The 12,223-nt window shown below is 39.9% G+C and overlaps 1 protein-coding gene across 3 annotated transcripts in view; it reads right to left on the bottom strand.

Moving 5' to 3' along the window:
- Positions 1–5,665: 5,665 nt before the first annotated feature.
- Positions 5,666–12,223, bottom strand: part of agmo (alkylglycerol monooxygenase) — a 48,842-nt gene continuing 42,284 nt past the window's right edge. For all 3 annotated transcript variants that reach the window (XM_047597632.1, XM_047597630.1, XM_047597631.1), the window contains one exon: positions 5,666–6,249. In XM_047597632.1, coding sequence (XP_047453588.1) covers positions 6,169–6,249 — 81 coding nt within the window. In that variant the 3' untranslated portion in view covers positions 5,666–6,168. The remainder of the gene's footprint in view (positions 6,250–12,223) is intronic.

Consider the following 12,223-nt stretch of genomic DNA (forward strand, 5'->3'; position numbering starts at 1 on the left):
TCTTATCTTGAGCGACATTTCCCCTGTTCCATTAAGTGAGGCCGTGGGCAGAATTCCCTCACCGCCTATTAGTAGGATTTCATGTAAGGTGAAGGACATATCTGTCTATGCTTGGATCAATATGTCAGCTTCCTCTTGGTGGATCGCTTTAATAACCCAACAGATCATTTAAAAGCAGAGAAAGCTGCACACAGAACTTATCGTTGTAAGGAAATATCCAGTAACAGGTTAATGTTTTCCTAAATTAACATGCCTGGCTAAAAAAACAGTGTCTTGGCCTTGCGATTACTGGCACAGAGGAGGGATTAGGAGAAACTGAGTGTTAAGAAGACCCTTTTTATTACTGTTAAAATTGTGTGATGAAACAACTACAAGCATTAATCTTTAAGAAGGATAATGTCTGTTAAAGTTTGACCTTTGTCAGGAACCCTGGAACATAATGGAACATATATAATTAAAAGGTGAATTGGTACAGCTTTAAATTATTTTTAGAAAATATGTACATTTTCCTTATGTAAACCTATCAATCATGCACAGGCTGTCTCGATGGGAAAGGAGTTTTCAGTCAGATTGAGTTATTCATAAGTTCACAAATTCATTGGTACAACAGGACAATGAGAAAATTGTGTTTTTTTAAAAAAACAAAAAAACATCAGATCTCTCTTGTCTAATTGTCTCTCTCATCACATTGATCAGATTGTTTTGTCTGACAGAAACAGCTGAATTTATTGAGCTGAATTTTCTTAGTTTTCATGTGATTTTAACAGGCAAAGTCCTTATAGGGGTCTTTAAACATCCATGATGATCTTCATTTAATAACATTTACATTATTAAGCTCAATTGGCTTTTCTCAGAATGTAAAGTACAACCCATTGTTTTAATCACACATGGAAATCCAGTGCAGAAGCTCACATGGTCTGGATGGATAGTTTAACAACTTAGAAAAAAAAACCTCTCTGTAAGATCATCGTTAATAGAAGAAAACAAGAACCCCAGATTTCTTTTCAGCACTGTAGCCAGGCTGACAAAGAGTCAGCTCTGTTGAGCCATCTATTCCTTCAGCCCTCAGCAATAATGACTTCATGAGCATCTTTACTAATAAAATTGTTGGCATTAGAGGAAAAATAGAAATAAAAAAGGACATAATGTCCTTCTTGCTCCGTTTCATGATGATAGCCTACTAAAAAGAATCAATTAGGCTACATGCTGTTGGTTATTTCACCCATTTTCCAAGCATGACATCATGTTTACTGGCTTCAACAGCTTTACTTATTCACAAAAATAACAAGACCAAGCTGTGAATACACGCAATGAAAACGGTTTGCTCAGATCCTCCCCTTACGCCGGGTTCGTCAGCGGAAGAGCTCTGACTGACACTCCACATTAGGGAGACAGAGTTGAGGAAAATAGGCAGCTGGAGGTGGAAGCTATGCACCTAGAGCTGGAATGCCCGCCAAATGTCAATCCCCATTCCCCTGTCACCCCGCAAGACCCACCCTCTCTCCGGCAGAGTCTAGACTTGAGTCGGCTCATTGCACTGGTGCCTCAGTTCAGAGAGTCCGAGATGGACTCCTACTTAAACTCATTTGAGCGCATTACAACCACCTTAAACTGGCCAAAGGATGTTTGGACTCTGTTGCTCTGGTCTAAGCTGGTAGTTAAAGCTCAGGAAGTGTGTGCCGCCCTCACTGTTGAACAGAACTTAAATTGCGACGTTGTTAAAGCTAGTGTATTACGTACCTATGAGTAAGTACCCGAAGTCTACAGGCAAAAAGTTAGGAACTGTGTGAAGAATGTCAGCCAGACATATGTTGAGTTTGCACGTGAAAAAGGCGTGCTTTTTGATAAGTGGTGTCACGCCAGCAAGACGAAGGATTTTGCGCAGCTGAGAGAGCTTGTGCTTCTAGAGGAGTTCAAAATGTGTCTGCATCGTTGTGTATTTAAATGAACAAAAAGTTGTGTCTCTCTCTCAAGCTGCTGTTTTCGCTGATGAGTTTGCTTTGACTCACAAGAGCGCGCGTCTGTCACCTGTGCTGGAAACGCGAGGTCTGCGGCGAATAATAAGCCTCGGTCTCCTAAAAACTCCCAGCGTAATTTCTCTACGGGTGAAAATCGAGCGTGCTATTATTGTCATGAAGCTGGTCACCTCATTTCAGTCTGCCCTGTGCTAACAGCAAAGGAACAATCTAAGAGTAAAAATCCCTCTGCTGTGGGTCTGATACATTCAGAGCCTACTATCAGTCAGCAGGGGGATCTGACCGCGGTTGATGACTCTTTTAAGCTATTTATAACGCAAGGTTTTGCCTCTCTGACTGGAAATGAGGCCAGAGTTCTGGTCACCATCCTGAGGGATACTGGTGCCAAACACTCTGTGGCTCGTCGTGGCATGTTGCCCTTTTCGGATCAGTCGTACTGCGGCTCTGATTTATTGTTGTGGGGAATTAAATTGAGCGAGATTCGTGCGCAGCGTCAAACCTTTTATCTTGCCTCTTCTTTGGTGTCTGGAATAGTACAAATAGCAGTGCATGATCAACTGCTGGTTGCGGGAGTTGATCTTACTCTGGGGAATGATTTGGCTGGTAACAAAGTTTTTCCGTCTGCTCAAGAAGGTGATTCAGAATCCCACTGTTGACTTGTGTGTCACCCCCGCTATACCTGACGCCCAGTCGGTCTTTCCGGCGTGCGTCGTCACCCGTGCCCAAGCTCGTAAACTCTTTTAACACATCTGAGGTCTCAACCAGCCCCTCTCCTGAACCGGAAAATGAGTCTCCTTCTGTTGTGGTGGAAGCAGAGGACAAAGAGTTGTGTTTGGCAATAAACAAAGATCAATTAATTAAAGCGCAACAATCTGACAGTACGCTGGCTGCCTGTCTGTCTGCTGCTCGGGAACACAACATGACTATGACTATGACTATGACTTACCTCTTTGATGAAGGTGTGTTACTGCGTAAATGGTCCCTGATGACTGTTATGGAGTGTGATGTGGTTACACAAGATGCCAGATAGAAAAAGTCCCGAGTGTGCCATGTTAACATGTTAAAAAAAAATATGTTGTCCGCGGAAGTGCTGATGCGCCATCCGTGTCGCCTGAGTCCTGTGTCTGCGCCTCACCTGTAGCCTCTGTGGTTTCACCGCCTTACAGTCCAGAAGAGGACGATGGGCTGTGCTAGCAGTCTGTTTCAGTTCCGGGTGCACGTTTGGAGAATTCCAAAATTTTGGGAAACTTGGAGGAGCATTTGTCATATTTATGTAATCTGGCTAAACGTGGCATTTGCCCCCTCAATTGGGGTCTTGCTGCGCTGTTTGGGATAAGCCCACTCAGACAACAGTCCTCACGCATGACATTGATGTTGGGAACCACACGCCAATTGAGCAACACGCATACCGCGTTAATTCTGTGAAGCGGGCGGTAATGAAAACGGAGGTTGCATACCTGTTAGAAAATGGTTTTGCTGTACTGAGTTCCAGTCCATGGAGCGCACCTTCACTCCTGTTACCAAAATCCGACCAAACTCCTCATTTTTGTAACGACTACCGCAAGGTGAACACCATCACTAAGCCCGACTCATTTCCACTGCCCCGCATGGATGATTGTGTTGATAGAGTAGGATCTGCCAAATACGTCACCAAACTGGACCTTTTGAAGGGTTACTGGCAGGTGCCTCTTACACCACGTGCATCCGAAATTTCAGTGTTTGTCACTCCAGAACACTTCCTCCAGTATACCGTTATGCCCTTCGGGTTGAGAAACGCATCCGCCACCTTCCAAAGGCTGATGAACACTGTCCTGTCAGGTGTGAAAAACTGTGAGGCGTACCTGGATGACATTGTGGCATATTCGTCCAGCTGGTCTGAGCATTTAGACACACTGCAGGCAATATTCAGCAGCTTAGAGAGTGCTTCTCTGACATTAAATCTAGCAAAGTGTGAATTTGGTAAAGCTGTGGTCACATATTTGGGTGAACAAGTCGGACAGGGACAAGTGCGTCCCCTGTTGGCCAAAGTTCAGGCCATTTTGCACTAATGTTACAAGATTTAATCGTTTTCCAACCTTCTCCTCTTTGCAGTCCATGCGGGGCTGCTGGCTGTTCGCTTTCACATCCAAAGTTCCAAATTCGTGCTGCCGGTCTTTCAGAAGCCCATGATCCCTCTTGTACTCTCAAACTCTCACATAAGATCATCAGCTATATCTTGTATTATAAGATTGGGACAATTTGTATTATTGACACAATAAAAATTGAATTAGGTTGAATTGAACCTTAGATCTTGTCCTAACTTGTGGCATAGAAACTGAAGGTTTGACAGTATAACTCTCTCCTTTTATCTGACCATTTCTTCATAACATTTGAAGTTAAAATAATGGATTAGACAGAAACTGGAAAGACATTTCATTACAGTCAACACATATCTGATGATGCTAGAAGTAGATATAAGGAATTAATGCCTTTATTTACCTTAGTGCCATTGGCAATATTATGTACAACAGCAACCAACAATTTACTCCAATAAAGATATATTATTCTGTTTAGCACTGTAGTAACTCTTAGTACACCTCTTGACTAAGTTGCTCCTCTGAAACTGGAAGAGGCTACCTCCAGGATATGCAGTTCTGTTCAAAGTAATGGCAGCCCAACAACACTAACCAGATCAATCTACCAGTAGGTGTAGAATAGGGTAGGCTAGGCAAGGCTAGGCTAGCTTTAGCTGGTCACCTGTTCACAGGTGCCAGAAGTTTGTCAACTCCATGTAACACAGATTTATAGTGGTTTTCAGAAACAGTGGTTATACAACTAAATATTAGTCCAGTGATTGACAGGAAAGCTAAAGATATTTAAAGGACAAAGGAAGCATTGTTCTTCTGTCCTGTTCAGTTTTGCAGAATGCGCTTCAGTGACCTGTTAATTCCTCATTCGTATAAGCTTTTAGTGTTTTTGCACATCTTGTACTACTTATCATCTCTTTCTGCACACTGTTCTTCACTAATGTTACTTAAATCTCTTCAATCAATGTGTTTGAGAAGGTGTCTGGTATATCATTGAACACGGCATGAGTATTTTGTGCACATATGTAGGTCTACAGATGGTATTACTCTACTGTCATACCATCTGTAGACCTGTTAATATGACACATCATGAATATTCACCCACATCTGCTCTTTGGGTTTGCACTAGTTGCTTACATAAGCTGCTATCACAATAAATAGGCTCTGAATTAATATATTATGCATTTTATCTTTAGATAAACCACCCCCAAAAAGCCTGTTATTTAAACTGTCATTTAATTATTTAGCATCAGACTACTTCTTGATACCTGGAAACATTGTTTCCACTGAACTTGTTTCTTTTGCCCAAGCAAAATGCCTTAATGCAGAAATAAAATAGGTGCCTCTTGAAGATACTGATTTAACAGCGACTAATGATGGGTGATAACAGCACCATCTGCTGTATACCGTCTGTGACTCCCGCACAAGATGTTAAGACTGGGAAGAAGAATTCATATGATTAAGATGCTGTTTCAAAATGTAATTCAATCTGACAAGTTGCAAGCATTTTCTTTATTTTTCTTTCTTTCTTTATTTTGCATTCGCTATATTTTCACCTTTTTTTCCATTTGTGTATCTTCACTGCCCTGTGTGTATTTTTAAGGATTACAGAACAGGCACCAGTACAGCTAAATTACAATGTTTTATTGTAAGGATACATGGACAACAAAACATCATACAGTGCCGTGCAATATTGCAATTCACACTTGAAATGAGAAGTAGCACTTGAGTTATAAGAGGTATATAGTTGCATTATGGTTCATATGAACAAGGAAGGTTAGTACTTCCATTAGTACTTCCATTACTGCAGCACCACATATCGTATTTTAAACAAAAAAAGAGGACAGAAAAGATTAAATGATTTGATTTGGGGGGGGGGGGCACCTTGCCTTGTCTTGGTTAATGGTTAGTTTACGTTACTCTTTAGTTGTAGACAGGCTTTAAGCAGGTATACATAAAATGTAAATCAGGCAGAATTGGAATAAATGTAGTTTTAGTTCGGCATCAAAAAATTTTCACTAAGAAATTTCACACAGCGTTAAAAGTGGTTAAAAACATTATTCAAATTATTTAAAAAAAGATAAAGAAAAAAAAAGAAGAGATCTTGAGAATCATCTTGAGTTGACTCAGTCGGCCTTCTTCTTGATGTTGAGCAGCTGAGAGAAGCTCTGCAGAGCCCAGTACAGCAGGGAGAGGGAGACAAAGGCCTGGACAAGAGCAACATAGACAGTTAGATGAGAAGCCTCATGTCAGTGTGTTTCTTTATGGCTGTGACACTTTATAAAGGAGAGTTGCACTGAATTAAGCACTACAAATGGGCATTAGCCATCCTGTGCTATGAAGGGAAGCTATAAGCAATCATTAATATTTTTGTTTTTAAAAGATGACTATTACTGCCTATTACCAACCATTTCCATTTCCATTTAAATTCATGTTCTGTCTTCATTTCAGAAGTCATGGATACTTAAAATTACATACTTAATGTACTTGTTTTGAATTTATTGGAAGGGATATTAATTTAGATAAAAGATTTATGCATTCCTGTTTATTTATTCTCAAATATGCTGAAAGCATTACTTAGTCTAAAGTGCAAAATGTTATGCTAAATAAAAGCAGGTTGTGCTGTTAGAATATTAATTCATGTTTTATGATATGAAGGAAAATTGAGTCTGCAATTGAAAGACAACAGTGAGACCCCTCAGAAGCAGTCAGTCTCAGGATTTTGTGGGCTCAGAGGTCAAAGAGTAGGTCTTCTCCCTCAATGCTCTCATGACGGGGTCAAAAGTGTCACAACCATGGGGGAGAGCAGGACTGGCTTTTGCCAGAAACGGCCCCTTACCTCCACCCCACGCTGTGTTCTGCCCCATAAACTGCATCCTACATCGCAGCTCCAGCCAAAATCAGGCCGTTGACAATCACAAGCAAAAATGCACGATGGGAAAAGAGCTAAACTTCCTCCTGGAGACGGCAGCTGTTTTCCTCTGAGAACCAGAGAAAAGAGAGGGAAAAGAGAGGGAGAGAGTGCAGTCTCTGCTTTTCTACCTCTCACTACCTGCTCTGAGAAGAGCCTCCCTGCTGAGAAATGGATAGATGAAACAAAGGAAGAGGAGGCTGGAGAAGATGACCCTGATCCTTTATGTTTTCCTTTCACCAATATATCACCGATAAGTTTCTAGAATTTTACACTCAAAGTTATCTAGGTAATTATACCACATTCAGATTACTCATGGAAGAATAATTAAAAGTAAATTAGTATTATTTATTTACCCTACACAAAGAACTTTTTACTACCCTACATTTATTTGACAGCTATACCAGTTGGTCACGAGAAATTTGGTAGATTTCTTGTGAACAATTTTGTATAGAAAATTATGTATTTAGAAATTCGGATTTCAGCATATGCTACTGGTGGAATTTTATTTACGTAAATATTAAAATGCTTAATTTGTATTTTGTGAGGTAATACTAATTTTACATACATGTAATACATGTAATCTAAATACTTATGCTAATTACTTTTACTATCACCACCTGCAGATAAAAATTATGATAATGAAAACTTCATATTTTTTTTTACCCTTTCTAAATATTGTCCATTTAAATCGATGTGATGTTTGGAGTCAAGCGGAGAAATTATATTAGTTTTAATGAGTATTATTCTTTGCAGTAATGTTAATATCCAATATCATTGTTTATTTAATGTTTTTATAGTCAAACATATCTGCAAATGGGTCAGAGCAAGACTTGAATAGATTAGTATTGCAAAAATGTAGTTTACTAAAGGATTATGCATTTAATGCGGATAAAAGAGCAGTAAGAGAACCGTTTGGGTAGATTCTCAATTTGACTCAGTGTTTTTGTTTGGATCATAGCAGTTCACTTGAAAGTTTTACAGACCTCTCTACCTTAATATGTTTTATACATGTTTGTACAAAGGTGTAAATTCTGTAAAGGAAAAACAGATGGGAGAGTTACAAAAACGCAAAGTTGGATTGTGTCAGTCTCTGAGACAGATTTGGATTGAGATCGGAGACCCGGTTTGGCTGAACCTCACAAATCTCATTTCACTCGAACTCACGACTGAAACATGACAGAGGTTTCTATCAAAGCTGCATGTTGAGGGAACCCAACTCTCTGCATTCAACCCTATTATGTTAGATTTAAATTGTCTGTCTGTCTTCCATGTGTGACAGATTATATCACTGAAGGAAGCATTGTGGCTACATGGCACCAGCTCCCAAATTAGATACCTTAGCAGATCCACTTGCACTTACTTTATTTGAGGGAGGAGGCACTTTGTTAATGGTGGGGATACATAAGCCACCAACAGCAATCAAGGAACACATGGAGGCTCTTTCTCAGTATCAATCGACTTTTGATAAATAAGCAGTCACAGAGACCGAATCAAGTGTCTCAGTCAAGAGCAGCTCTGTCACTGTTTATGAGGTACATTTAGCAGAAATCCAACGTTCATTAAGGGTTAAGTTTGAGTTGAAACAGTCTTAGAAAGCTGTTGATTCTACTGAGGGTGACTTTGGCAACCAGAGCCTAGGACGCTACTAGTGTCCATCTGTGAACTATGAAGAGATGGTGCTGCTATGTGTCAGGACCTGCCTCTTGTATGCTCTACTCTGTCCCTATCCCATGCTTAAATTTCCAGCATTTTCAGTAGTAAGAATTCATCTGACACAGACAATCAGCTGTTGCATGCTGCATTTGCAAAAGAGAAACTCTCAAAAGGAGAAACTGTGCTCACCAATGGCTCAAGTTTTTGTCTCATTAATAGTAATATTTCAGTTATTAAAATAAAATCAATTACATAATTTGTTTAGCAAAACATTGACAGTAACATGCATTACCATTTGTATGCTTTAACCATTAAGTAACAATTTAACACTTCATTTGCTTCTATTGTTACATGATGATGTTTAATTAGCTGCAATGCAGAAAATATTCAGGCTTCAGTTTTGAATTGGCAGTATGTATGCAGAGACATTTGCATCCCAATAAAAACTTCAGGAAAATGCTTGTTGCTTTAGTACATTGCCACTGCCAATATGATTGACAATCCAATATTGTTCCGACAAAAAAAATCTCTGTACTACCCTCCAGAGCCACATTGTTCAAACACTACATTGAACTTTTAGGTGATGTTGATGGATAAGAAGCATCAAGGAGATGCATTCAACGCCCCAGAGTGTACTCTGGTGGCCCTGCTAACAATCTTCCAGGCCTCAGTGGGTTAACGTGGCCGAGTCTGCTACTCTCCAATGCAGCTGCACTCGTGATTGAAATGAAAACAGAGCAGAATGGCTGCTGTCAGACGCGTGATATATGACCTGTAATGGGATGTTTCCAGAGCTCTCTCTCCATATGGCTGCCTACAGTCCACCAGGCCTGGCCTGAACTGTAACGGAAAATAATTCAGAGCTTTTCGTTTTAATCTGGCAGCGCAGCCAGGATGGGTGGACCCTCCTGATGAAAACAAACCATAAAATGTTTGTTTGTAGTCCTTGAAAACAGCATTAAGTGTCTTGATCCATGAGCAAGACTAAAGTTTTAAATAGCAGCAGTTTTGCTGTTGTTTTTTAAAACAGGTTTGTCCCATTGACATCAAGGCAGACCTGGCCAAGAGTGGCAGCAACACATTTCAACAAGAAATATTTTTAATTCATGATGATTTGGCTGGTTTGTAGTTTATACAGTAGTGCTGCTCTACTCGGCATGTGACAATCGTCTACAGTAAAGATAAAGGGCACAACTGGTGGAACGCAACTAATGTTATTGTGCACACCCATGCATGTGTCTTTACTTACATGAGGTAATTAGGCAAGGACTGTTTTAAAGATGGTTGAGTTCCATTAAGTTGCCATGAAAGTGAATCAACAATCAATTAACTTTATAGACCAATACTACATTCAAATGTGTTCATGACAAATGTCCGTATTAATGGCCCCCTCCTGTAATATTCACAAGTTGGAATGTATTAACTGACTTTTCCAGAAATGGTTAAGGAGAAGTTAATATAGTGTAATTTAATTGTAATTCCAGAACATGTCATAAAATGCAGTTCTCCCACAATAGATGCATACGCAATGGGTACTTTAGTGCATTAAACAGGACTGTGAGTACTAAGAGTACTAGGACATGCATGTACATCTAAACAGATTTGGCGCACACACACACACATACAGCAACAGAAATCCAACAGCCAGTCCTATTATACTGTACTGTATATTATTCTCCCTCCAAAACCAGAAAATGGACAGGTTACATTTACTGTTACAAAATGAAGCCCCTGTTTGTACTTTAATGGAGCAAAGAGAAGAAGCCTGGGTGTGCAGTGAATGAGTTCCATGGATTCCTCTGAGAAGAAGTACAGATGAATGAGTCTCCAAGGGCCAATAAGAGGTGTATCTTTACACATACTCTTGCAGTTCACCCTCTGATATTCATAAAACTAAGAACAGTCTCTATTGTACATTCCTGCTGTTGGTTTTGGAGCCAACTGTTCTTGAATGCATTCTGTTACTCTGCTGCATGTGTGGCTTTCTGACTAGGTGAGTCCAAAGAGGCAGCAATCAACAACAATCAACTCAACAATCAGGAAAAAATGACAAGAAAAAATCTCTGTCAGACTGAGCCAACAAGCTGGCACTGCAGCAAAACTGGTAAACAAAGATCTACTGCCCGATTTAAGTTTATTTGACTAAGACAATGAGGAGAAAATTTGAAACAGCACCACGTCTCCTCTTTAAGGAACACGAAAATCAGCAGCAAAGGTAATAATTTAACTTTCAAGATTTTGGCAGGAAAATGAAAGGCGGAGTTGGCAGACAAAGTCAGCACCGGGCAGGAAATTAACTGTGTAGAAAGAAGACGAGTGTCTCATCAATTCAGAGTGGCAGGTCAGGATCTCAGAGAGGAAGGAATCTGTCAGTGAAAGAGTGAACACACAGTGTATTGTCTGCTCAAGAGAAGTGGGAGCTTTGGAGTGGGTGAATAAGGTCTAAACAACATGATCTGAGGATGAAAACTCAAAAGTCCTCTTTTTCTCTTTTTGCTTCCAAACAAACAACTAATTTCTACACCCAGGAGCAAATGAAAGCCTCTTAGAAGGAGAGTATCCTCCCTCAACACAGATCGGGGACTGAATTTAAAGGCTTTGAGAGTCAGGATCTGGCCATGAACAATAAAGCAGATCAGCGAATGGGCTCAGCATGGTCCCAATGCCAGTCCATGTGCCTCAGCATCTCTGCTGTTACTGGCCATATACACATGGACACAATTATTTCTCTAACAACAAAAGTAAAACCTCAATCAGAATATCAATGTCTCATGTAATCACCTCATGTGGACAGACTGACCGATCAGAAGATGTTTCCCAACAGATTGAGGGGGTTATTGTAAAGCTTTGATTATGTGTTCAATAGGGAAATATTAGCTCCTAATAAATATGTTAACACTTGACTGTTGGAATCAATTCATTCTTTCTGAGCATGCTTGCTCCACATGGAGTAAACATCAGGTGGCAACATTCCATGAGGGAAAGACACACGAAGGTAGCATAACAACCAGGCCTATAATAACAATAATAATAGTAATAGTAAAATTAGCCGGAATTGATGTCTTTGGAATAAAAAACTTTGTCCAGCTTAGAAAAATTGTATTGTGATTGATGATTTGTAGCATATAAACACAAATATCTGATCAGATTGCTTTTTTGACATGTAAATATTTAAGTTGTAAGGTTAGAAAGGTTAAAGAAATAACATGTGTAATCCACTACAATGATTGCGCATATTCATGTCCATGAAGTCCAACATCATGGTGTAACATTTGTTTAACAACACTCACAGGACCTACCTGTATATTGCCACAGCATACTGCAAGTATATGATGATTCCTACTTTCTTTCATTCAGAGGAGAAGTGATTGGGTGAGAATTACTACAGACTACAGTGCTTTACATTTCAAGGGGAACAAGCCAGGTCCATGCCTGATCAAAGTATATGATGCAATGTGCAGGTGTATGCTTGAATTTGCAGAGTCCAGCATGGAAAACATAGAGTGGACCTTAAAATGTGGTTTGAGGATTTGGCTCAAAAAGGGAAGCCCAAAAAATATGTGTGGGAGCTCAACATTGTCTTGTACAATGTGACGAAACATACTGTATGCTAA

Source organism: Mugil cephalus, chromosome 11 (genome assembly GCF_022458985.1).
Source record: "Mugil cephalus isolate CIBA_MC_2020 chromosome 11, CIBA_Mcephalus_1.1, whole genome shotgun sequence".
NCBI lineage: Eukaryota > Metazoa > Chordata > Actinopteri > Mugiliformes > Mugilidae > Mugil > Mugil cephalus.